Raw genomic sequence first — 27731 nt, forward strand, 5'->3', positions numbered from 1 at the left:
AGGTGCTCATATGTTATAACTCGTTGCCAATCAATGTCCAAGCATCCGACAGTCGTTTGATCCTTGACTTTTGGTCTTTCAAATCTCTTTGAGTCTCCCCTTGACCTGTTTTAATGTAGAACTATTTGTTCCATTGTATATAGTGCTAATTTAGTTGCATGTTTAATTAGGTTAATTGCATTTAGATTTGCTTAAATGATTGTTTATTTCAGTTTTTCAAATTGAGCATGAAGTCTGCTTGATTTTCAACTATGTCTTTTGGATTAGCCTAGCCTTAAGGATTGGGCCTGTCTTGTTTGACATGCAGGGCCAATAGGTTTAGAGCCTGATGGGGAAGGGTGGGCATTGATCATGGGCTTGTTGTCTAAAGGCCCATACATTTATTTGTGACTACAGTGAAATAATAGCGGTCAAAGGGGTAGCATAGGAATTTCACTTAAGGAATAATTAAGTAATCACCAAAGAAGCTTCTAGGAAAGAGAGGAAGAGGACTCATTAGCGAATAAAAAACTTGAAGAGGTCGGGTATAAGGGGCTGGGGAATAAAATAGAAAAGAGGAGAGGGATAAAAAGAAAAGTAAAAAGGGTAGATGGTAACCCTAAGAATTAACCTGTAACAGGATCATATTCTCTCGTTTTAATGCACACTGAGCAGCCTTAAAATACCAATTGAGATATGAAATTAAAAAAGATTTCTGAAAAACAAAAGAAAATAGGGGTTTCAAGGAGAAACATGAAGCTAATTTGATTGCTAGGATTTTTAATGATCAATTATCTTTCCTGGGTTTCTTAAAGAGATATTTGGGGTTCGAAATTTGCTGTTGTTTTTGGTTATTAGGTAGCTGAGCTCCATCCTCTTCATTCCGGCCTTTATTTGGCACAATTTTTCGTTTTTTTCTTGCATTAATAGGTGCACCTCTAAAGCATTGTATTTTGTTATGAATTAGCAATCTGATGGCATCGATCCAGGAAACCCCGAGCATCCTTTGACTCGCCTTCAGTAAACTCGCGAGGATCAAGCCTTTAAACTGCTCTAACCTCTTCTGCTCCTCATCAGTCATAGGGGGACCAACCACGTCCCAAGCTGCAACAACTGGATAAACTTGCAACATCCCTGGTGTCTGGTAACCCTGAGCTAGCTGCTCCGGTATATGGGCAGCAGGAGTTTGGGCTCCTTCCCCAGCCTGTGCGGTAGCTGGTGCAACTGATATCATGCCCACTAGAGGCCAAGCCTATGCACACGCTCAAGATATAAGCCAAGTCCTCCTAAAGACCAGGTATAACAATAGGTATCACCAGTGTCTGAGCTGGTCTCGCCGGCTCAACGATATCTGGAGCCTACTCCTCCACTAAAGCGATTGGTGGCTCCACTGGTGATGCTCTAGTTGTACTGGCCTCTCGCGTTCCTGACTGGTGGTACTGGTGCATGCTCGCGCAATTTGGTTGTACGTTTCCTCACCATCTGTGAGAGAATAGAAGAATAAAGGTTAAAACATCGGAATTAATAAATTCACACGACAAGAATGCAAGAAAATGAAGTGTTTCCTAATAGTTATGTAGCGTCTCAAAAATAAGTATAGACGTCTCCATAACGATCAGCAAGACTCTACTAAACCTGCTCATGACCCGTAGAACCTATGGACCTAGGGCCCTGATGCCAACTTGTCACAACCCAAAACCACCAACCGATCGTGATGGCACCTAAATCATTTGCTAGGCAAGCAAAACATAACAAAAGCAAAATATAAATACTGAAATAACAGAAATGGTACAAGTCTAAGGCCAATTATTATAAACAATAGTGTTGATACATAACAACAACTGGTAAATACCAAGTCATGAGCTCTAAAACAGAAATATAAGTCTAAAATACCAAATAACAATATTGTTTGAATAAAAAACAATAATACAAAATGAAAAGAGATGCTAAGACTGCGATCGCGATGCAGTTCTACCTCGTCTCTCCAAAACTAACTCCGCAAGAAGTCTCAACTACTCGTGGCTCGGTCCAACACCTAGATCAGCACAATTCAGTGTAGAGTGCAGTATGAGTACAACCGACCTTATGTACTCAGCAAGTATCATAACTAACCTCGGCGAGGAAATAGAAATAAGAATTATAAATGATACTCGCTAATCACCATTAAAGTTCATAAATTCCAACAAGTACAGAACAATAATATGATCAAGTCATTAATCACAGATAAAATTCACCTTGGTGCACACAATAACTTAACATACTCTGCTCAGTCAACCATCCCTCATATAAAGTAGTTATGCAACGAATCTGCTAAATAACCAAGGAAATTGCAAGTAGAGAGGACATGCAATAACCAAATCAAACACTGGCTAGACTTTCCTTAGAGTCTCAATAACCGAACCAAACTAATGATCAGTTTTACTCAAACCACATGTATACCATCAAGAAGGCACATGAGAGGGTGACCCTAGAGGGATGGATCCATATCCACACATTGCACGGTGTAATCACGTGCAATAATCATAATCCGCCAGATGTGGCCACAGGTTGAATATCACAATCCTCCCCGAGTGGTCACATGCTCAATAACACAATTCACTTGGCATAGTCACAGGCTCGATAACACAATCCACCAGGCGTGGTCACAGGCTCAATAACACAATCCGCCAGGCATGGTCAAAAGCTACCAGTCCAGTCCATAAGACAGATGAAGAAAATATACAAGAATACAAGTATATGATCAACAAATATCAGATTTCATACTCTTAGACTGGTATAAGTGATATGCTAAGTTGTATACATGTGCAAAGTGTTCTATCATAGCTCAAATCAGGCAAACACATCATGAGAGTAGCACTTTTCAGGTTCAATCAGCATATTAACCTCTATGTAACCTAAAATACAGTACAAATAGCTCACAAAAGGGGTACAAATAGGAGAAACATTAGAGCATAAAGCTTAGCAATCAACTCAAGGCATATAATAGCCAAAACACTAACTCACACATGAATAATACCACTGATGCACGCACATGGGCTCAACCCCACACATGTGTGCCACCCATAGCATGTAGCTATCACAAGTAACTCAGGAAACTAGTGCCTAAACCAAGTTTAGGTAAGATACATACCTCAATTAAGATTAATAAATCCTCTAATAAGCCCTTCCCGCGTGAATCAACTTACGAACGTCTCGAATCTAGCCAAAATAACTTATTTTCATCAATGAATGCCATAGGAAACAGTTCCAAATACTAAAGCTACGATCTTTATCAAAAATCAAATAGTCAATCCAAAAAGTCAACCCTAGTCTCACACCCTGGAACCCGTTAAAACTCATAATTCCTGAGCACACATTCCAATATGAGTCCAAATATATGTGATTCATCTTAATCCAAGCTCAAATCGACCCAAATCGCCAATTTATTCTTTAGAAAGGTTTTTACTAAAATCCCCAATTATTTCTATAAGATTCACAAATTAAATGCAAAAATCAAGGTTAAAATCATGAATATTAAATAAATCCAAGTAAAACAAAACTTACCCCAATCCAAATCGTGAAAATCCCCTCCAAGATCGCCTAAATCTGAGATTTATAACTCAAAATGTTCTAAAATAACCAAAACCCTCGAAATAGAGTACTTAAATGTTTTGCCCTTGCATATGCATCGTGAACACAGGACCCTCATTACAATCTTTCGCATACGCACCATCGCGAACGCGGCCTGAACCTCATGAACGCGTAGGCCAAACTCCTCCCAGATTCGAGCTACTTCACGAACGCGAAGAAAGGTGACTGCCCAGACTACTCTAACCGTCTACGAATGCGACAGCCATGTCGTGATCGCGAAGAAGGAAACTAGAACTAAGAAATCAGCAGACCAAAAAATGAAGAATGGTCTGAAACCTAACCGAAACACACCCGAGGCCACAGTACCCCATTCAATCACACCAACCAATCCCAAAATATAAAATGGACTTACTCGAAGACTCAAATTACACAAAACAATATCACAATCACGAATGGCACATCAATTTAAGCCTAAGGAACTAATCCAACTTCTCAAATTTAAAACTTACACCGAACATGCCTAACAAACTCGAAATGACCCCAAATTGTGCATGCAAGTCCCAAATGATGTAATGGACCTATTTTAACTTTCAGAACCAAAATCCGATCCCGATATCATCAAAGTTATCTCTCGATCAAACTTATCAACCTTCCAAACCTTCAACTTCTAACTTTCGCCTAATAGAACCAAAACAGCCTAGGAACCTCCAAATCCAAATCTGAACATATGCCTAAGTCTAAAATCACGACACAAAGCTATAGGAACCATCAAAACAACATTCTAGAGTCATCAACAAAAAAGTCAAAATACGGTCAACTCTTATAACTTAAGCATCCAACCTTGGGACTAAGGGTCCCAATTCACTCCAAAACCTCCTTGAAACAAAACCAACCACCTCGGTAACTCACGTCACTATAAATACACATATGTAAAGCATCAAATAGGGTAAACGAGTCTAAAATAATCAAAATGACCAACTGGATCATTACAGGTTAATCATGAACTTATTAAATATATGGGGTCGATTATACTCATGCTACACTCTGCACTTAATTGTGCATATTCAAGAGTTTGATCCAGATGAGCATTGTCAGCTGAGTTGTTGATGTGTTGTTGAGACCGAGTTAGAGCTGCTTCTAGATCGCAATATCTGGCGTCTCTTCCTATTTTTCCTTACTATTGTTGTTGTTGTTATTGTTGTTCCAGACAATACTTTAGTATTTCAGACTTGTATTTGTACTGTAGAGCTTATGACTACGTGTTACCAGTTTTGGGGAGTTGTATAATGATTTGATATTATCTATATTTATTTTCTTTCAAACTAACTTATTATGTATTATGTTATCATGTTTCATTATTGTTTTAAGATTGGCTTTCCTAGCAAGTAGGTTGGGAGCCATCACGACCGGTGGTGGTTTTGGGTCATGACACTTCATTTTGTTATTTACTTGATAGTTGTATCATTGATTAGCCTAGCTAGTGTATTAGGCTCCATCACGATCATTGGTGGGATTTTGGATCGTGACAGCTTAGTATCATAGCTTTGGTTGCATAGGTCTCCTAAGTTATGAGCATATCAAGTAGAGTCTTGCGCATCGGTATGGAGACGTCTATACTTATCTTCGAGAGGCTATGGGACATTTAGGAAACTCCACATATTTTCATTCTATATTGTACGATTTTGATTTATCCTAAAGTTTGAATCTTTACCCTACTATTCTCTCATAGATGGTTAGGACATGTGTATCAGCCGCAGAGTAGGAGCCAGAACCCTAGGTTGTGGCCTCTACTAGATGTAGAGGTCGGCGCAGGGACAAGGTTAGAGCCCAGACTAAAGCATGTGTAGCAACACCTGCAGCTACTCACACTCATGCTAGAGCGGCATCACTTGAGCAATAGATAGCTCCGGACGACGAGCAGATTCTAGTTCAGGATGCATTATTAGGACCAGCTCGGGTGCAAGATGGGTTTATTTCTACCCTAATGCTTTAGCACACTTTTGTCAGACCAGGGGAGAAGATATTTATAGTGCTGATATACATGGTTGCAGATGTGTCAAGAAAATATCCTTTGAACCAGGTTACACATGGAAAGAACCAGACCATCTGAAGATGCTGATACGAAGCTACAAAGCTAATTCCCTATGCAAGTTGGATTCCTTGGAGGATATATTCTTTGGGTTGAAAGTATAATAATAATTCATGAAATTCGTGGTCAACAAGGATTCATTAACTATAAAAATTACTTGCATGAAAAGGAAAAATGTATGAAGGAGTCTTTTAAGGAAATTAAATGGAATCCTTTTAGGATTTATTATCATTAAGACATAACCCAAATATTTTATGTTTTGGAGCATTAATTGAAGATGATTTCGGCCAATATCACCCTTGTATAAAGCACCATATTGCTGCTATTGAAGACTAGTGATATTTGCACAATTCAAAGAATTTATTCAAGTCAAATAGCAATTAATAGCAAAAGGTATTTTCAAGGATTCTGTCACGACCCAAAATCCACTATAGGTTATGATGGCGCCCAACGTCACCGTTAGCTAAGCCAACGTTGAATTATCACGTTGATTGTTCATTTTATTACTTACGAAATGATAAATTTTATTAGGTAAAGAAATTTACTCATTTAAAGTCATATGTACACACGTAATTAGTAAGGCATAAAAATAAAAGGTGATAATAATGTGCAAACCTATAAACCTCAACTAGAATATCCTAAAACCCGGTGTCACGAGTGCATGAGCACTTACTAAGGAGTACAATAATAATAAAATATCTGTCTGAAATGTAAATTAAACAGGATAAAGTAAAAATAATATGATGGAGACTCTGTGGGCTGCGATACGTAGCCTGAAATGCAGCTCACCATAAAGTTTCCTCAGCAGTTGCGCCTACGCGCCAAGATGACCACCAAATGAACCTGTCAGATCCCGAACATTTAGTGTAGAAGTGTAGCATGAGTACGTAAATCAAAGCGTACCCAGTAAGAATTTAGCCTAACACTGGAGAAGTAGTGACGAGGGGTCGATATTGACACTTACTAGTGGTCCAATAAATAATGATGATAAATCATAAGCAGATATGAAGCACAATAGTAATAATGAGATAAAACGATAACTAACATAATCCTCAAACATTTCTTTTGACGATATAAATCTCCCAAATCTCCTATGCTATCTCAACAGCTGAGAACATCAAATGCAATCTCTAATGAATAATGAGTACCATAATAGTGTCAGGCCTCAATAAAAGGGGAATTTCATGAATATACGGACTGCTTGCGATATAACGCACGATTATGCCGAGGTCGTATGTTGAATTACAAGTCGCGTGGTTGCAACGCAGATATAGAAGCATAAAGTAAATATAACCTTTACCGTTTATCAAATATCTTGCCAACAACTCAAGGTGATAAAGCTCGGCCTAATGTATATATTCCTAAATCAATTTCAATTTTAAATTTATTTAATTAAGCTAGAAGATTGAGTTCAAAAAATTCAAATATTACACAATAGAATCCTAACTACCCGAACATAAACATGCTTTAGCTACGTACGAACTCTCGTAACCTCGTACGTACGTAGCACCCACAACTAGTAGCGCATAATGATTTTAATACCTACAGGGTAGTTTCCCCCTCACAAAGTTATACATGAGACTTACCTCACTCCGAAGTAACATAACCGGCTCCAACGCCTCCCTAGCAACTCAAACCAATGTCCAACGATACAAAACTAGTCAAACAATCATGAAAACCAATAAGAATATCCTTAATACTCGTAGTAAATCAATTTATAACAATTCCAAACTCCGCTCCAAAAGATAACAAAGTAAACCATCAGGCCCACATGCCCGGATTTCAAAACTTTTCGAAGGTAAATATTACCCATAATACCACGAACTCAAATATATAATTTATTCCCAATTCTATGTCCAATTTCACGGCCAATATCCAAAATATCAAATTCTAGGTCTTCTTTTAAAATCCCAAAACTCTTCATAACGTTTTATGTTTAAATCCATGTATAACTCATGTATTTAACTCACAATGTGTATAAACCACTTACCTCATGATGGATGATGAAAAATCTCCTTCAAGATCGCCCCAAAATCGGCTCCAATGGAGGAAATGAGATAATACTGAACCCAAGCCTGATTGCCAAGCTTATACACTGTCGGGCGACCCTTCATTGCAAACGCAGCACTACCCTCGCGTTCGCGAAGCTCAACAAGTTTATGACCCAAAACGCTTCTTCGTAAAGGCGAGATTGGTCTCGTGAACGTGATGCTTCACCATGCCGCTCTATCACGAATGTGTCCACTATATCGCTGACGCGAAGGAAAATCTCCCCCAGACCAGCTTCTCCATCGCGAACGCAAATCTGACATTGCGAACGTATAGAAATGCCGTCCAAACGTATGCGAACGCGAGCCACCAGTCGCAAATACGAAGCACAAAATCTCAGCAGCCAACAATCCTTTTTCGCAAATGCGTGAATCCCTTAACAAAATCAGACACCAGCACCGGCAGCACCAAAACATGGAGAAATAATCTGAAACTATCCCGAAACTAACCCGAGGCCCCTGGGACCGGATCCAATCACACCAATAAGTCCCAAAACATGATGCGGACCTGCTTGAGACATCAAATAACACTAAACAACATCCAAACTACGAATCGACGATCAACACCCTTCTTTCAACTTTCAAACTTTGCCGAACGCGTCTGAATTACACTTAAACATCCCAGAATGACGCCAAACTTTATGTGCAAGTCACAAATCATAATACAAACCTATTCCAAGGCTCGGAACTACAAAAGGACATCGATAACACCAAAGCCCACTTCAAATCAAGTTTAGGAAATTCTAAAACCTTCAAAATGCCAAGTCGCCACATTAGGCGTTGAATCGCTCCCGGACCATCGATCTCAACCCGAACATACGCCCAAGTACAAAATTATCATACGAAACTATTGGAATATTCATATCCTGATTCCAAAGTTGTTTACTTAAAAGTCAAACCTTGGTCAACTCTTCCAACTTAAAGCTTCCAATTGAGAATTTTCTTTCCAAAAGAACTCTGAACTTCCCGAAATTCAATTCCGACTACGAGTACAAGATATAAAACATTAAGTGAAGCTATTCAAAGCCTCAAACCGTCGAACAATATGCTAGAGCTAAAAATGATCAGTCGGGTCGTTACAGATTCAAGTTACTCAACTGAAGATCCAGGTCCAAAAGATGAAGTTGTTGAAGTTCTTTAGTTGTTTAGGCCTGAGCCATCAATCTTTAACTTTAACATATTTTGCTTTTGAGAAGTATGATTGTATGTTATCAAAATCTAAAGAGTTTTTTAGCTTTCTAGACTAGAGTTTGTAGTCTTGAAAGGTGTAGTTATAATTTATATGATTTTAGGGGTTAAGGTACTAGAGTTAACCCCTTGGTTGTTGTTCTGTTTAAAACATAAAACTGCTCTTTGAAGTTAGTGAAGCTTTGAGGCAAATCCTATGAGGGTAGATCGTAATTTTTACTCCCTTGAGCGAGGAGGTTTTCACGTAAAAACTATTGCATTGTTTAATTTTTGCGTTTCAGTTTCTATTTGTGGCTAAAATTCTTAGGTTAAAGAAGTAGGATCTTTAACACACACAAAAAAAGGTAAGACACAATTCACCCCTCCCTCTTGTGTCATGGTGCATCCTAAAGAAGCCACATTAGGATCGACATCTATATTCAACATAAAGAAGCCAGTATATTTGAGAAATATAAAAGGGAAAAGGGAAAAATCATTACCACCTACACATTTTCCTTTTGGAGAGTTTCTAAAACTGCCCTATTGATAATGTGCGGCTCCCAATATTTTTCAATAGATATTTCAGTATGTGCATAGATGTAAATATAAATTTCAATATGTATACAACTACTAGTAGCAATACCCATTCTTTTCATTCTTATTTACAGTTTTAAATGAGGGTGTAAAGAAGATAATAATTATTGAGGGGTTTTAAGAGTTAGTAAAGACAAATTAATTGGTATATAATTTGAGTATTAAAAAGAATATGAACTAAAAAAGAGTGAAAATTAAACTATTAGAAAATTTTGACGTGACATTATGGCATGCGTAAACATCACCATATAGCAAAACTGATATTATATATCTGTTTACCCTAAAAAACGGATAACAATTAAATTTATATGTGGTTTTAAGGACATGTGGATTAATTCAATATGATTGATTAATAACGTTAGATTAAACGAGTGAAAAACGTAATAGATGATTAAACCAATGATAAGGGTGATTCCGAGCTCGGTCAATGGCTCGATGAAGAACCTGCCCTCGATTCCAAGCTTATACTTATGAAGAACTTTAGAACAAGAATAAGAACATTGAACAACAAAGAAAATTAAAATTAATTGCCTTGATATGCGTGTTACAATATTTTCTATAAATAATAATCTTTCCCTTTTATATAGTAAGGGAGTTTTACCCTAAGTACAATTCTAAAAAAGGTAAAAATCTTCTGTTTCAGTAATCACTGATTTTCTGCTATTACAGGCCGAGATTCACACCGTGATATCCGATTGGGCATGCAAATCACGACCGTTTGTTTGACTCGGAGGATATGACCCCAATATCCCCGAGGGCAGGTATTTTTCCTGAGCCCCGATATGAGGGGCTCCCCGCTCTTACTCCGATCCATTACGGCCATATTCTTGCTCCGTTTGACTTACCGGGAAGTCGAGTCATGTAGTGGGATCGGTTTTATCCATATAGAGATAGTCCCCTCATTTCTCAGAGAGTAGTCTTGCCAAAGCGATGGGAAACGACAGATGACTCTAGTTTCTTCCTTCGTATGCTATGATGGGGGAGCTGAAACATCCCATCAATCGCATTGTTATGACTTTAGACACGTGTCGCTTACCAGAAGTTGCCTCCGAATGCGAAGCATCGGCCGTTTCCCTGTAAAAGCCTCTTTCCTTTGTCCTTTTTCTACTTTTCGACCAAACCGCTATCTTCGAGCTTCCTAGCCACTATCAAAACCTTCTTCAATTCTGCATATCTTCATCCTTGTTCTTCAATCACCATAGCGATCTCCAGATTTTTGCCCAGATTTTATTCAAATCTTCATACTTTGTTGTTCATCTTTCAAACCCATTTTTCCAAACCTTCGTTTTCATTTCTCAAATTTTCACACACTCCCCCAGATGACAATGGCAAAAACATCAAAAACCACTCATCAACAAGTTGCCTCTTCATCTTCTTAACCGGCCGCTGGTACTAAAGCGGTTAACCTTGAGGTGGTTTCCCTAGAAACGGCTTCCCCCGTTGTGGCTACTAATGAACCGTTGTGGCTTCTCGATTGCACATGACTTTAAAGTCGAGAAACCTTCAGGCAAACAGGACCGGGGCGAAGGAGTCTCGAGATATATATGTTCTGTGATCAAAGACGTTCTTCCTATAGTTCATAAGGACTGCGATTGGGAAGGCAAGAACATACTAGTCCCTGGGCCTGAGGACGTCGTTGCTACCCATGTAGAGGGTACTTAAGTGTTTACACTTATCCCTTAACATTGGACCCGATGGATCCGATCGTTCTAGATTTTTTAAAGATGAACGAGGTATGCCTCAGGCAAATCCACCCATCATTGTGGAAGATCGTGACCCTCCTATGATACTTCGTGAACAAGACCGAATCTCGTCAGTTCATTATCGACCACCTGCTTCGATTATACATTCCCCGGATGTTCCGAGGGGGACTGATTAAGCTTACATGCCGGGCCAATAAGGCCCTCTTCTCTAGTATCGATGAAGACCGAGACCGGGCCTGGTAGGGATACTTTGTCTGAGTGAAGATAGAGGATTTGATCCACCCGGAATACATGCGATTCCCTGATAAATGGAATACGTCTCGTAAGTGCAGCTCCTTCTCTCAATATCAAAATTTCTCCTTCTTTCATTTCTATCTTCTCATTCATGTTTGTGGTTGTGTAGTTATTGCTCGGGTTCTGAATGCGGTCGCCCGGTTAAAGGAGTGGATCGAGGAAATTTGTACTCAGATGTCCTACTTTGAGCGCACATGGCGCAAACTCTCGAAGGGCTGATAGGAGGTCCATTCTCATGGTAAGGCCTCTTTCCGAGTAGCCAACACTATGTCTTCGCCTTTTATTATACTAGCTCCTCTTCCTTCTTTGTTATTGCAGGTTTGCCTAAGACCACCAAACTTAGGCCTTCGAAAGGGGATAAATATGTTCCCCTACCTGTTGATCCCTCCGCTGCTGCCACAAAGGGAAAGAAGAAGAGGAAAATAAAACCCTCAGGATCCCCGAGCTCCGAGGCAAAGAAACCGAAGAAGCGGGTGCTCTGTAATCCCAGGAGGGGCTCCAGTTCCCAGGTGCCAGCCTCTAACTCCCTCCTCCGGCTTAGGGACGAGCCGGAGGATGAATTTATTTTTGTAACCCACGGGACGACCTATCCCGAGGATTGGGATTCATCCGAGGGGGAGACTCATGAGATCGACCCCCCTCTAGCACAAAAAACCGACGTGGATACTCGAGGTGAAACTTCCCAAGATGCTAGCTCTGCACCATAGGAAGTGCCCGAAGTAATTGTGATCTCGGGGACGCCCTCCTACACCGAGTCTATGCTTGATGAGGCCCAAGCGAGGAAGGATAAATCCAACGAGGGGGGCTAGGGTACGGAAGATCCCCTTCACTTCTTTTTTGATATAGTGGATTCGTCCGCTATGGAAGACTTCTCCGATTTGGGAGACTTGGAGGTTTCAAAGAAAGACACTTCCTTGGAGGCTAGCAGGCCGAGTTCAAGCCCAAAATTAGTCAATTAGCTCCTCGCTCCAAGCGTGGACCCTGGCCGCAAGAGGTCAATTATATTGACCATCCCGGAGATGCCCGGGTTTTGTCCGCTCTTGTGGGGGAATCTAGCTACCTCCGATGCCTGTCACCGAGGAGGACCAGGAAAAATTAAATGCGGTGAATGTGCCAGGCCTTTTCAGCGAGGCGCAGCAGGTGCTGAACCGGATAAGGCATCGTTCCCTTCTATCTATCCATAGTTCTCTTTGTTTGACATTCCTCATGTTGTTTTTGCCTATTTGCAGGCCTCGGTACTTTGTATCCGAGTCCGAACCCCTTTGTGTTCGAGGCGCCATCCGTAAAGAGGGTCCAGATTCCCGAGGAGGTCCCAAAGTCTGCCAAAATTTGAGAGTTAATGGCTGTTCGAGATCGTTATTCGATATCATACCCGCTAATTTCCACTGCCCATTTGGCAAATCGGCCCGAGAGTTTGGGTTTGTGCATTATTTTCCTCAATGGGTAAGTAGTTACGACACATATGGGATGGCATTGAAAATATGGCTTTAACTTCCTGGAGGGCTTAGCAAAGGGGACGCCAATTTCTCTAGGTGAAGGTACCTTATTTCGGTCTCGCCTAGAGTCCTACTAACATAGTAGATAGGAAATTACGTACCTTCCTCTTCCCGGACTAAGACTTCACATACCGCTATCTCGGATACCGCTAAGTATAGGTATAACTGATCGTCCGCCTTTAGAGTATAAAGCAAAGGTGGACTCCAAAGGTACCGTTTAAGTTCTTCCAAAGCTTGTTGGCACTCCGGGGTCCAAGAGAAGTTATTCTTCTTCTTCAATAATGAGAAGAACTGATGGCTCTTATAGGAGGACCTTGATATGAACCGATCCAGGGAGGCAATGAGCCCGGTTAGCCTTTGAACGACTTTGTTATTGTCAACCACAGTAATGTCCTATGTAGCTTTGATTTTATCAGGATTGATCTTGATCCCTCGGTTTGACACCATGAATCGACGGAACTTCCCTGACCCGGCCCCGAATGTGCATTTCTTCGGGTTCAGCTTCATATTGTATTTCTTCAGTATGTTAAAGGTTTCCTGCAAATGTTCCAAATGTTCCTCTGCTCACAGGGACTTAACTAACATGTCGTCAACCTAAACCTCCATTGATATTCCTATTTGCTCTTCGAACATCCGGTTTACTAGGCATTGGTAAGTGGCTCTGGCATTTTTTAGTCCGAATGGCATTACGTTATAACAATAGGTCTTGTATTTAGTGATGAAGAAAGTTTTTTCTTGATCTCCCGGGTCCATCCGGATTTGGTTGTACTCGGAATAGGAGTCGAGAAAGGTGAGTATCTCGTGGCCGACCGTTGCATCTATCATGCGATCGATGTTAGGCAAAGGAAAAGAGTCCTTAGGGCATGCCTTGTTCAAGTCTTTGTAATCTACACACATTCTTAATTTATTATCCCTTTTAAGGCATACCACTACGTTAGCTAACAAACCGGGTACTTAACTTCTTGAATGTAACCTTTCTTAAGGAGTTTGGATAACTCGTCTTTGATGAATGTATGCTTGACTTCGGACTGAGGCCTCCTCTTCTGTTTAACCGGGTGGAACTTCGAATCCAGACTCAGTTTATGAGTAGTTATTTCTAGCGGGATTCCTGTCATATCAAGATGGGACAAAGCGAAACAATCTATGTTAGCTATAAGGAATTCAATGAGTTTTTTCCTGAGCTTAGGAGTTAACCCCGTGCCCGGGTATACCTATCGATCGGGCAAGTGCTCGATCAATATGACTTACTCCAGCTCCTTAACCGTTTACTTGGTGCCATCGAAATCGTCAAGGCGATGAACGACCTGGGAACTCCGTAATCATCATCCTCGACTACTTTTTGCTTCTCCGGTTCGGTCGGGGTCGACGTCAGTGATTGCTATTTAGTTTCGCCCTTCCTAATCGACTCCGGGTTCTTTGATGTTGAGAGGGCGGACTTCGGGATCACCTCATAGACCACGAACATTTCTTTTGCTGCCGGTTGTTCTCCATAAACTGTTTTGATCCCTCCTGGTGTGGGGAACTAAAAATGTCTGGTGCAGAGTCGGCGGTATTGCCCTCATGTTGTGAATCCATGGCCTTCCTAACAGAGCGTTGTACCTCATGTGCCCCTCGATGACGTAAAAATTTGTCTCCTGAATGGTTCCGGCGGTATTCACCAGCATGGTTATCTCCCATTTAGTAGTTTCACATGCCATGTTGAATCCGATTAAGACCCGAACCGCGGGCACTATTTGGTCTTGTAGATCAAGTGACTCTACAACCCTTGATCTGATGATATTAGATGAACTACCTAGATCAATCAACACACGCTTAACTCGAGATTTATTTATGATTACAAAAATTACTAGGGCATCCTTATGCAGTTGCACGATGCCTTCAGCATCTTCATCGTTGAAAGAGATGGTCCCTTCCGGCATGTAATCCTAGGTTCGTTTTTCCCTTGTAATGGACACCTTAGTGCGCTTCAGCATTGTCCCCTGGTGGATGTCGATTCCACCGATGATCATGTTGATGACGTCCTGAGGTTCCTCTTGCTCAGTCTGCTTGTTGGAGTCCCTATTCCTGAAGTGATTTTTGGCTCGATTACTCAGAAAGTCTCGGAGGTGTCAGTTATTGAATAACCGGGCCACTTCTTCTCTTAGCTGTCGGCAGTCTTCGGTCCTGTGGCCGTGGGCACCATGATACTTGCATATCAGGTTGGGATCTCTTTAGGCAGGATCAGACTGCAACGGCCAAGACTACTTAGTATCTTTGATGCGTCCGATGGATGATACGATGTCGGCAACATCGACGCTGAAGTTATACTCCGATAACCTTGGTGCGTCCCTCGCCCTGATTGGCATGTCAAAACCATTTTTGCTCATGAGTCCCCTGTTATTATGACCTCGATCGCTTCTTTTTTCATTCCTCGCTGGGTTATGTCCGGATCCACTGCCCCTTCAATCTCTGCTATATGGTTGGTACCGATCTCTGCTTAGCCTTGGTTCATGATTGACGTCTCTTTTAGCCCTGTCATTAGTTCGGATGAGATACGCAGACCCAGGGGGGCCCGAGCTGATCATCCTCCACTCTGATTTTTGATTAGTACCTGTTATGGACGCCAGCCCAGTTACTGCTGGGTACTCTATCAAATTCTTTTTCAGTTGCTATGAAGCTAAAGAGATTTGGGGGTAGAGTCCTTGATTTAATGCTTGAACATCCCAATCGCCCGAAACCGGGGGCAAATCCATCCTTTCCATTTGAAACCTCGACACGAACTCCCTGATCATTTCGTTATCTCTTTGCTTGACTTTAAAGAGGTCTGATGTTCTGGTCTCGACTTTGATGGCCCCAGCATGAGCTTTTACGAAGGCATCCGCAAGCATGGAAAATGAATCAATGGAATTAGGGGAAGGTTGTGATACCATATCATTACTCCTTTAGATAGGGTTTCCCCGAACCTTTTTAGTAGAACCGACTTTATTTCGTCATCTTCCAAGTCATTTCCCTTGATGGCACACGTGTAGGAGGTCACGTGTTCATTCAGATCTGTGGTCCTGTTATACTTTGGAATTTTGGGTATTCTGTTTTGATGCTGCGCTGAAAGGGAAAGGTCTTTGGACGAACTTCTTGGAATTCATACCATTCAATATCGGGGGTGCACCTAGGATTTGATCAACCCTGGAATTATTGTCTCCATTTTTTTGTCGTTGGCTTCAATTTTCGTTTCTCTTGATTCCACCCATTTTGTCAGTTCCTCAAGCATCTTTATTATCTCGAGGTTGATCCCGGGTTCAACTTCACCCAGCCTGTCTGTGGTAGTTTATTTCTCCGAGTGTTTTCCCGGGATGGTTCGGGCTCAACTCTGCTGGGGGCGTGACTTTGGTTCTGCAACTGGGCTATCGCCGCCTGTTGAGCCTGTAACATTTTGAAGATCATCCGCAAATTGATCCCATCACCTTCGCCGTCGAGTGTACTCTGGGCCACCAATCGGGCTCCCCCACAAATGTTGTTTTCGCGGTCGTTAGGCAAGTTTGCTCGATAGCTACATGTGAATTAGCATCGATCGGGTCCACAACTGGAACTCCATTAGGGTCAAAAGGGGGCACCTCGTTGCTGGGCACTACATTGTTGTTCTCGCCATGGTGGGCAAACTCAGCATCAATGTTCAAATGAGCAGATTGAGTGTTCAACAATTTTGATTTGACATGAAATTAAAATATCAAAGAACAAGTGTAAAATAGAGTGCGTTATGGAAATTTGTATCAAATTACCACTATTATCCCTAGCCCCAGGATGGGCGCCAAACTGTTTACTCTAAAAACGGATAACAATTGAATTTATATGTGATTTTAAGGATATGTAGATTAATTCAATACGAGTGATTAATACCGTTAGATTAAACAAGTAAAAATCGTAATAGATGACCAAACCAATGATAAGGGTGATTTCGAGCTCGGTCAATGGCTCGATAAAGAACCTGCCCTCGATTCCAAGGTTATACTTATGAAGAACTTAAGAACAAGAAATCTGAACAAGAGAATTGAAATAAATTTTCTTGATATGCATGTTACAATGTGTCCCCATGAATAATAATCTTTCCCCTTTATATAGTAGGGGAGTTTTACCCTAAGTATAATTTTAAGAAAGGTAAAAATCTTAAATATTCGCTAATCACTAATTTTCTGCCAAGATTCACGCAGTGATATCCGATTAGGCACGGACAACACGGCCCTTTGTTTGTCGTGTGTGTCTATTTGGTAATGTTCTCCGAAGTCTCAATCCTCGAATCGGACCCCGAGGATATGACCCTGATATCCCCGAGGGCAGGTGTTTTGTCCGAGCCCCGATACGAGGGGCTTCTCGCTCTGACTCTGATCCATTACGGCCATGTTCCTACTCTGTTTGACTCACCGAGGAAGTCGAGTCATGAAGTGGGCTCAATTATATCTGTATACAGTATCTCATGGTAGTATTAATGTCAGTTTGAGGAAGAATGGGGGTTAAGTTGGTGCCCGCAAAGTTTAGGTGTATAAATGATATTTTGAGATAAGTCTATATATATATATATATATATATATATATATATATATATATATATATACCCCCCTTTTCCTAATAATGTTGGTATTAAAGTTGGTGAGTATACTCCATAAATTAGTTTTTCAATTTGAAAATTTTGATTGCAAGTTGAAGTTGAAATAATAGATCATATTGTAGTAAAAAAAATAATTTGCAAAAGATATTTCAAACTAAAATTGCAATGCTTTATGAATAATTTGTACGATACACCCAGTTTGAACAACTGAAAAAAATTTACTTCTCCGTTTAACTTTATTTGACAAATAAATAATTATACCTTTTATATTTGAAGATACATAATTTAACTTTAGTCATTTCTTTTTATCTTTTATGACATGAATTTATATCCATGTAAAAGTCATTGCATGTTTAAGACCAAATCTAATTTTTTTCTTAAACTCCATACCTAATTAAATTGGTTGACAAAGAATGAAAGGGGAAGCTATGTTTGCCTATGTTGAAATTAGAATCTTAACTTTTTTATTGTTCGTTTTCAACTTCATCGATCATTAGACCATATCAATTCATGTTGCTTTGCTTAATCAAGAGGCGGATGCATCTTTGGTGAAGTGGTGTCACATGTCATGTCCAAAAATTAGAGGAATGGTACACGCCATTCGGTGACTTGGAATTTGTGACCGAGTGAATTAATATTTTATTTATTTATAGACTTAGACAATTCATGTTTCATGATAAAGTAATTTCAAAAAAATATCAGAACCATTAATATACGACAACATAGCCCATAAATGTTTTTAAACATTATACATGGTTTCAAGAATATAATGGCAATATTCTAATCATAAATACATGATCGACATTATACAAATAACTTTTATGTAATGACTCGGCCGGTCGTTTTGAGTATTTTATCCCTATTTTTCCTATTTGATACTTTACATATGTGAATTTGTGGTTACGTGACTTGCCGGGATGATAGGTATGTTTTCAGGAGAGTTTTGGATTGGTATGGGACACTTAGTCCTTTGGTTGGAGGGTTAGGTTGTAATAGTTGACCAGAGTTTCACTTTTGTATAGACGACTCCGGAATAGTATTTTGATGATTCTAATAGTTTATTATAGCAATTTTAGACTTAGGCGTAGGAGTTGGAGGTCCGTAGGTGGTTTGGTGCTTTTTGGTGAAAGTTGAAGGTTTGGAAGATTGATAGGTTTAACCGGTAATTGACTTTATTGATATGAGTCTCGGATTATGATTCTGGGAGTTGGTATAGGTCTGTTGTATCATTTATGACTTGCATACAAAATTTGAGGTCATTCGGCTTATTCGGCGCAAGTTTTGAATTTGGAAAGTTCATTAGTTCATTAGACTTGAATTGAGTTGCGATGGTTTTCATGTTGTTTTATGTGATTTGAGGCTTCGAGTAAGTTTATGTTATGTTCTATTGGTCCTTTTGAGATTCTTGAGAGCGTTGGTAAGTTGTCCTATAGACTTGCATTGCCACCCAGATTATCGAGAGTTCATCCCGTGTTTTATGTTTCTATGCTCCAGATATATTATGGTGATCCGTCACATGTATTAGATTTCAGTTCAGTCCAATTGGACAAGGATTTAATTTATGTTGAGGATCTAATGGTTTTCTTGGACAGGTAGCTCCGGAAGTTGAGGTGAAAGAACATTTCTTAAGTGTAGGTTCAATGGAGGGGTCAATTGGTCAAGGAGGCGACCAGGGAGACCAAGCACGACATGCAAAGTCGTTATCCTCACCTTTTCGGCACTTCAGGTATATCTTTATACTCGTTTGAGGACGAACATTTGTCTAGGAAGGGGAGAATGTAATGACACGGACGATTTTGAGTATTCTATCGATTTTCCACCAATTTGATGCTTTACATATGTGCATTTGTGGTTACCTGATTTACCGGGGTGATAGGAGTATTTTCGGGAGTGTTTTGGATTGATTTGGGACACTTAATCTCTTGGTTGTAGGCTTAGGTTGTAAGAGTTGACCGGAGCTTTATTTTTTGTGTAGACGACTCCTAAATGGTATTTTAATGATTCCAATAGCATCATATGTTTATTTTGGACTTACGTGTGTGTCACAACCCAACTTAGGAAGGTCTGATAGCCACATGACGCTCGAAGGCCTGTGCGAACCGAAGTCCATTATTTTCTTTTGTTAATCATAAAGTCTGGACCAACGAGGCCTCCAAGTAGTAATACTAGATATCTAAAATATGTACAACTGACTTGCAAAAGAAATATTGATTTTTTATACATATTCATAATTGTACCCAACAAAGTTAAAACCCACTCTGTTACATACAATCAACTCTGGTCTGCAAGCCTCTAATAGTACTAAAAGGATACACACATATACATAACCTGGTCGGTACAGGGCCCCAGCGTACCCAAAATGACGAGGACACATGCTTCACTACCTATCGACTTCTAAACAGCTACTCTTAAGAAGTGTAGTGCGATAACCAACAGTTGAAATGTGCACCTACTGGGGAGGAGCTTCACCGGGTCTATCTGTACCTATGGGCATGAACACAGCGCCCAAAAGGAAGGGCGTTAGTACGAAGAATATATTGAGTATGTAAGACTAAGAAAACATGTAAAGTCAGTGGCATAACATAGGAGATATGATTACATGCTTTCAACCAAAATACTTATTACAATCCACCGAGGACATAAACTATAAAGCAATAAACTAACAAAGATGAAAACATTATGAAGGGTTAATCCACTCATGAGAACTATGCGTTAAATATAATATAATATTATTTAGCCCTTCTTTTGGAAATATTACTTCATATCACAACTGGCCTCGTAGAGGACTCGGTAAATTTTATTCCATTCATCATGTTGTACCCGGTCTTAATAGGTCTCAGTTGTACCCATCTACATGAGGGCTCGATAGGGTCTTATGTCACATCATTTTGTACCCGACCGCATAGAGAGCCCGGTCGTACCCAACCAAATGAGGGCTCGATAGTGTCTCACATTGTATCTCTTCATACCCCACTGATCAGTGGTTGCACAATAGGTGTCGTACCTGGCCGTCTATAGCGCAGCTCGGTAGAGTAAAGTAGATATATTATATATATATATATATATATATATATATATATATATATATATATATATATATATATAAGTTTAATACAGGTCAAGTTTAAGAGATATTAAGTTTCAACTTAGAGAGCCTCATATGTTCTGACTTCATGATACCAACCAGAAATATTTTAGACCTTAAAGGTAATACTAGCGAAAAGAATGCAAATGAATAGGGACAACGTCATTGGGAAGGACTCAAAACAAGAAAATCCTTACAATACATGAACCCTTAAGAAGGAGAGAGAGAGAGAGAGAGAGAGAGAGAGAGAGAGAGAGAGAGAGAGAGAGAGAGAGAGAGAGAGAGAGAGAGACTTACACCAAATCATGCCAAGAAATAAAGTTGCCTCACATACCTTGCTGAAGATCTTGCTAAACTTCTATGAGGGTAACTCTGCCTTCAACAACTATCCAAAATCAACACAACAAGATAATAGATGTTACAGTGATGCTCCAAAGTCTCTTCACGCTAAGTCCTACTAGAATCGTCTTCTAATTCAGTCTAGTCTACTTAGAATTTCAATGGAAATTCGAGAGCGTTTTGGGTAAGTTATGGTGGGTGATACTCCTAGAATGAAAAAGAATTAGTCTCAATGCCCTTAATATACTATACAAAGCATAGAAAACTCCACCGCTCCACATGCAAAATGGGTTGAACCGTTCCATTTACTACACCCAGTGAGACATTTGGCACAAGACCACTGAAATATATAGCCATTTTCTGCCCTCTTACGCATCACTGGCAGATTGGCTGTGCCAAAAGCCAACTTATCAAGCTTTATTTAGGTGTGGGGTGTAACATCATCGTCCTCGAATGTTGGATCGTAGCCCCCTATTTTAAGATTCTTTAGTCTTCTAGGGTTGTGCCCGCCATAGTGGCCTCATTGTTGCTCTCTGTATCATGGAACAAATGGGAGTACCTAGAATTCATATCTTCTTTGGCTTGCCAGGTCATTTCTTCTACATTGTTATTCCTCCAAAGTACTTTAACCAAAGCTACTTCCTTGGTTCGCAGCTGGCGCACTTGACGATATATGATGGGCACTGAAACTTATTCGTAAGATAGGTCTTCCATAACTTGAATATTTTCAATAAGGCTTATACGGGATGGACCACTCAAGCACTTCCAAAGCATAGATACGTGAAATACCGGATGTACTACCTCCAATTCCGGGGGAAATTCAAGCTTATAAGCCACTTGACCGACCTTCTGAATAACTCGATATCATCTAATATGTTGGGGACTGAGTTTTCCTTTCTTATCGAATCTCATCAGGCCTTTCATAGGAGACACCTTTAAGCATACCCAGTCTCCCTCAGCGAACTCCAAAATATTGGCGTCGGTTGTCCGAATCAGACTTTTGCCTTATCTGAGCGGTCAATAATCGACATTGAATTGTTTTCACCTTTTCTACAACCTGTTGCACTAACTCAGGACCCAATAACTTTGTTTCACCAACTTCGAACCAGGCGATAGGAGATCTGCACTTCCGTCCATATAGGGCCTCAAATGGTTCCATTTGAATACTGGCATGGTAGTTATTATTGTAAAAAAATTCGATGAGTGGTAAATGATCCTCCTAATTTTTTTTGAAGTCCAAAACACAGACTCGTAACATTTTCTCAAGCGTTAGAATAGTTCGTTTGGCATGGCCGTCTATTTGTGGATGGAAGGTCGTGCTAAGATTGACCCTAGTACACAATGCTTTTTGAAATGATCTCCAGAATTTAGGCATAAACTGGGAATCTCTATCTGATATGATGGAAATCGGAACCCATGGAGTCGAACTATCTCCTTAATGTATAGTTTGGAAAAATCATCAGCTTACAAGGTAGTCTTTGCTGGTAGGAAATTTGCTGATTTTGTGAGTCGATCCAAGATGACCCATATGGAATCAAAACTTTGATGTGATCGTGGTAATCCAATAACAAAATCCATGTTGATCACTTCCCATTTCTAGGTCAGAATTTTCATATTTTATGACAACCCTCCCGATTTCTGATGTTCAACATTAACTTGTTGGCAATTCGGACATCGGGCGACGTATTCAACAATGTCCCTCTTCATACCGTTCCACCAGTATAGCTGCCAAAGGTTGTGATATATCTTGGTTGACCCTATATGAACATAATACAAAAACCAATGAATCTCTGCCATGATCTCACCTTTGAGTCCTCTGACATCGGGCACACATAGCCGGTCTTTATATCTCAGGTCCTCGTCCTCGGATAACTCGAACACCTATTCCCTTTGAAAGGGAATGCTTTCCTTATTTTCACCAAGCCTAGATCTTCAAATTGCCATGCCTTTACTTCGGCTACTAGTGAGGATTCAAAAGCATTTTGAAGTGTGGCTCCTTCGCTACCGGTATCAATCAATCGTACACTAAGTTAGACAAGTAGTACAAGTCCTTGGCCATCTCCAACTTATGATTTTCTACATGCTGCAAACTACCCATAGATTTCTGACTTAATCCATCGGCCATGACGTTTGCCCTTCCGGGTTGGTATAGGATATTGTCATCATAATCCTTTAATAATTCTAACCACCTTCATTTCCTTAAATGCAGTTCTTTTGGTTTCAATATGTATTGCAGGCTCTTGTGATCTACGAATATATCAACATGGACTTTATACAAGTAGTGACGCCATATTTGTAAGGCAAATATCACAGTTGCTAGTTCAAAGTTGTTAGTTGGGTAATTATGCTTGTGTGTCTTTAGTTGCCTCAAAGCATAAGCGGCAACTTTCCTGTGTTGCATTATAACGTAGCCCAATCCCACTCTAGAGGCATCACAATATATAACGTACCCCTCGGGTCCTTCAAAGAGAGTTAAAATTGGTGTTGAGGTCAACCTATCCTTTAATTCTTGGAAACTCTTTTCACAACTATCGGTCCACCGGAATTTAGTTGCCATATGCGTCAACTTTGTTAACGGAACAGCTATAGACGAAATATTTTCCACAAATCTTCGGTAGTAACCGGCTAAACCCAAGAGGTTGTGTACCTCGGTAGGAGTTGTGGGACTTGTCCAACTATTGACTACTTCAACCTTTTATTATCAACTTTGATACCTTCACTCGATACTATATGCCCAAGCAAAGCCATGGAGTTCAACCAGAACTCTCATTTAGAAAATTTGGCGTACAACTTGTGATTTCAGAGTGTACATAAAACTATTTGCAGATTCTCTGCGTGCTCTAATTCTGATCAAGAATACACCAAGATATCGTCTGTGAACTCGATCACAAAGACATCCAAAAATGACCTAAACACTAGGTTCATTAGATCCATAAAAGCCACTAGTTTATTGGTCAAACCAAATGACATAATGAGAAACTTGTAATGGCCATATCTGGTCTGAATGGCTATCTTCGGAACATCTTCTTCTTTGATGTTTAGCTGATGATACCTAGATCTAAGGTCAATCTTGGAAAAATAATTAGCGCATTTTTGCAAGAGATCAAACAAATCATCGATCCTTGGAAGTAGATACTTGTTCTTAATGGTTGCCATATTCAGCTGTCAGTAATCAATACACATCCTCTGTGAACCATCTTTTTTGCGAACAAATAGCACTGGGGCTCCCCACGGGGAAGTACTGAGTCGAATAAATCCCTTATCAATAATGTCCTTCAGCTGATCTTTAATTCCTTCAACTCGGCAAGAGATAGATATCGGTTGAGTATCAGGTGGCACGTTGATGGAAAACTCGATCTCTCTCTCGAGTGGGATACTTGGGAGCTCATCAGGGAACACATCAGGAAATTCATTAACAACCAGAACCGACTGAAAGGTGGGAGGCTTCTCCTCCGTGGCTTGCACCCGCACCAAATGGTAGAAACATCCTTTTGTGATAATCTTTAGAGCCTTAAGGCAAGAAATAAACTTCCCTTTTGGCACTGCAACATCGACCTTCTATTCGATAACGGGATCTCCTAGATAGTTTAAATGAGCAACTTTCTTCCAACAATCCATTGTAACATAACAAGAGGCCAGTCAATCCATGCCCATAATAACATCAAATTCCACCATTTTAATTCATTCAAATCAGCCGAGGTATAGTGGTCATGAGTCACCACAATCCAACCTCGATATACCCACCTAACTACCACGGACTCACCCAAGAGCATGGACACTTCAAATGATTGTTGTAACAATTCAGGTACTTTAACACATTTACCATCAACGGATGGAGTAATATACGACAGAGTAGAACCTAGATCTATCAAAGAATACACACTAATGGAAGACACATATAGTATACATGTGATCACATCCGGCGATAACTCTAGGTTCTATCGGCCTGATAATGCATAGATGCGGTTCTGTTGTTGCCCACCCAGGCCAAACATTCACTTTGACCCCCTACCTCTTCCCGCTGGCAGTTGCATAGCTTGTTTTTGAGGATGTGTTATCGACGAAGAAGTTGTTGCTGATCCCATTGGTGGTATCACACCACTCACATTTCAAATTGGGAAAAAGCGCATGATATGACCGGGCTACCCACAAGAATAGCAGAAATATGAACCCTGGAAGCAATGCCCAAAATTATTCGTATCACATCGGCCACAGTGTGGTATCGTAGGTCTCGCCCTTATAGGATCCCCACTATTCTATGAACTCTGCCCTCGAAAATTTCAGCCCTGGGTGGAATAAGTGGTCCGTTCTCGATGCTGGCCTTGGGACATGATGGCAAGTTAGCCGTCAAATTTCGTGGACCGGACTTTCTTAGATTGTCCCTGGTTATGTTCTCGAGCAGCTCGTTGTAGCTTCTTGCGATCCTCTAAGAACTGTGCATGGGCCTATATATGATAAATATCCATGATCAGATTCAAAAATATTGTGGTACATTCATTTATCAGATACAGTCCCAAACCGCCCACAAATTGATGTACCCAGTCACTCATCTCAGCCATGGGGCATACCTAGCCAAGGAGTTAAATTGCATGATGTACTCCCAGACACTCATATTACCTTGCTCCAACAGTAAGAATCTATCTTGTCTAGCTCGGCGTAGTTCGACGAGCAAATATTTCTACAAGAATGCCTCAATGATTTCCATAAATCCTATTACTGGGGCAAGAGATCCCCTAGACTATTCCCAAGTCTCATACCATAATACAGCTATATCATGTCGTCTACAAGAAGCAAGCTCCACGGACTCCGTATCGGTGGCATGCATAACTCGTAAACTCTGATTCATTTGATTTGAAAAGTTCTAAGGATATTTGTTTGGATCTGTTCAGGTAAATATCGAGAGGTCCAAATTTTTTAAATCCCCTAGACTCTCGTACTGACTGTTCTAGCTAGGATACGTCCTCGGTCGTAACCGGCCACATGAGGGCTCGGTAGTGTCTCACATTGTATCTCTTCATACCCAACTTATAAGTGGTTACACAATCGGTGCGTACCCTACAGTATATAGCGCGGCTCAGTAGAGTGAAGTAAATATATATACATTTAAGTGCAATATAGAGTCAATTTCTAGAGATAATAAGTTTAGACTTAGAGAGCGTCATACATTCCGACCTCAGGATACCAACTTGAAACATTTTAGACTTTAAAAGTAATGTTATCGACAAGAATTCAAACGAACAGTGCAAGTCCATAAGGAAGGAATCAAAACAACCAAATCCTTACAATACAAGAACTTTTTAGAAGGGGGAGAGAGAGAGAGAGAGAGAGAGAGAGAGAGAGAGAGAGAGAGAGAGAGAGAGAGAGAGAGAGAGAGAGAGAGAGAAAGAGACTTACACCAAATCATGCCAAGAATAAAAATTGCCTCACATACCTTGTTGAAGATCTAGCTAAACTTCTATGAGGGAAAATCTGCCTTAAACAACTCTCCCGAATCAACACAACAAGATAATAGATTTTACAATGATGCTCCAAATCTTCTTCGTGCTAAGTCCTACTAGAATCACGTTCTGATTCAGTCTAGTTTACTTCAAATTTCAAAGGAAATTCAAGAGCGTCTTTGGGTGAATTATACTGGGTGATACTCCGAGAATAAAAAAAAATTAGTCTCACTGCTCTTTATATAATATACCAAGCATAGGAAACTCCACTGCCCCACATGCAAAATGGGTTGCCCCGCCTCGGTCACTACACCCACCGAGACATTTGGCATAAGTCTACTAACACACATAGCTTCCTTCTTCCCTTTTACGCGTTGCCAGCGGATTGGCCGCGGTAAAAGCCAACTTACCAAGCCTTATTTAGGTGTGGAGAGTAACAGCGTGTGTCAGGATTTGGATTTAGAGGTCCGTAGGTGTTGATACACTATTTCTCTCTCGTATTTTATAAAATATTTTGTATAGTTTCAAAATACTATTTTCAAATTTACAGAGTTCATATAAGTGATTTTTATAAGTTTTAAAGCTTTTAAATTTGATTTCTTGCATTTTGATAAATTGTCAAATATTTATTAATTACCCCTTCAAATTATTTTGGGTGATTTAACTACCCAAGTTAATTATTTATACCCATATGCATATTTTATAATATTTTACTTTATTTTATATATTTGTATTTGTATTTTTATAATTTACACATTATTTGCAATAATAGCCTATACTCTACAAATAATTATATTTCATTGCATTATTTAGGTCAAAATAGCAATTTTATGTTTTTACAATATTCATTTACTATATTAAAATATTAAATTTCAAAAAATATATATATATATATATATATATATATATATATATATATATATATATTTAGCTATTTTATTAATTTATTTTTCCTTAATTTTATTTGTTTTAATTACATCCTAATTTTTAGTCCATTTTCGGACCAAACAGGCCAAAAACAACAGGCCCAACTCTCAAAACCACTAGCTCATTCCCGTATAGCCCAGACCAAACAACCCTTTAGCAAACCCGGTCGGGACCTGTTAAGCAACCTACCCCATCTCCTCTCTTAAAATCCTGGTCATTGATCTCTCAAGATCAACGGCCCATAACCATTCCTCTATTTCTAATTACCCGACCCCCTAAACCCAAATCCCATTTTCTCTCAACATGCCGCCTCTAAATTCTCTCAACTCCTTCCTCTCTCTTCTATGAACCCTAATCGCCTTACCTCCCCAAATCTCTTCGAATCCGGCTATACTATAGAATCTTTTCATGATCTGCTTACCT

General features: G+C 40.0%; 1 protein-coding gene across 1 annotated transcript; it reads right to left on the reverse strand.

Annotated features, from left to right (window-relative positions):
* Nucleotides 1-14388: 14388 nt before the first annotated feature.
* LOC138906017 (uncharacterized) lies at nucleotides 14389-14859 on the reverse strand. The gene has a single exon (XM_070194535.1). It carries the CDS (start codon nucleotides 14857-14859, stop codon nucleotides 14389-14391), a length of 471 nt encoding a protein of 156 aa, XP_070050636.1.
* Between the last annotated feature and the right edge of the window lie 12872 nt (nucleotides 14860-27731).

The sequence above is a fragment of the Nicotiana tomentosiformis genome, chromosome 2 (genome assembly GCF_000390325.3).
Source record: "Nicotiana tomentosiformis chromosome 2, ASM39032v3, whole genome shotgun sequence".
In the NCBI taxonomy this organism is placed as follows: domain Eukaryota; kingdom Viridiplantae; phylum Streptophyta; class Magnoliopsida; order Solanales; family Solanaceae; genus Nicotiana; species Nicotiana tomentosiformis.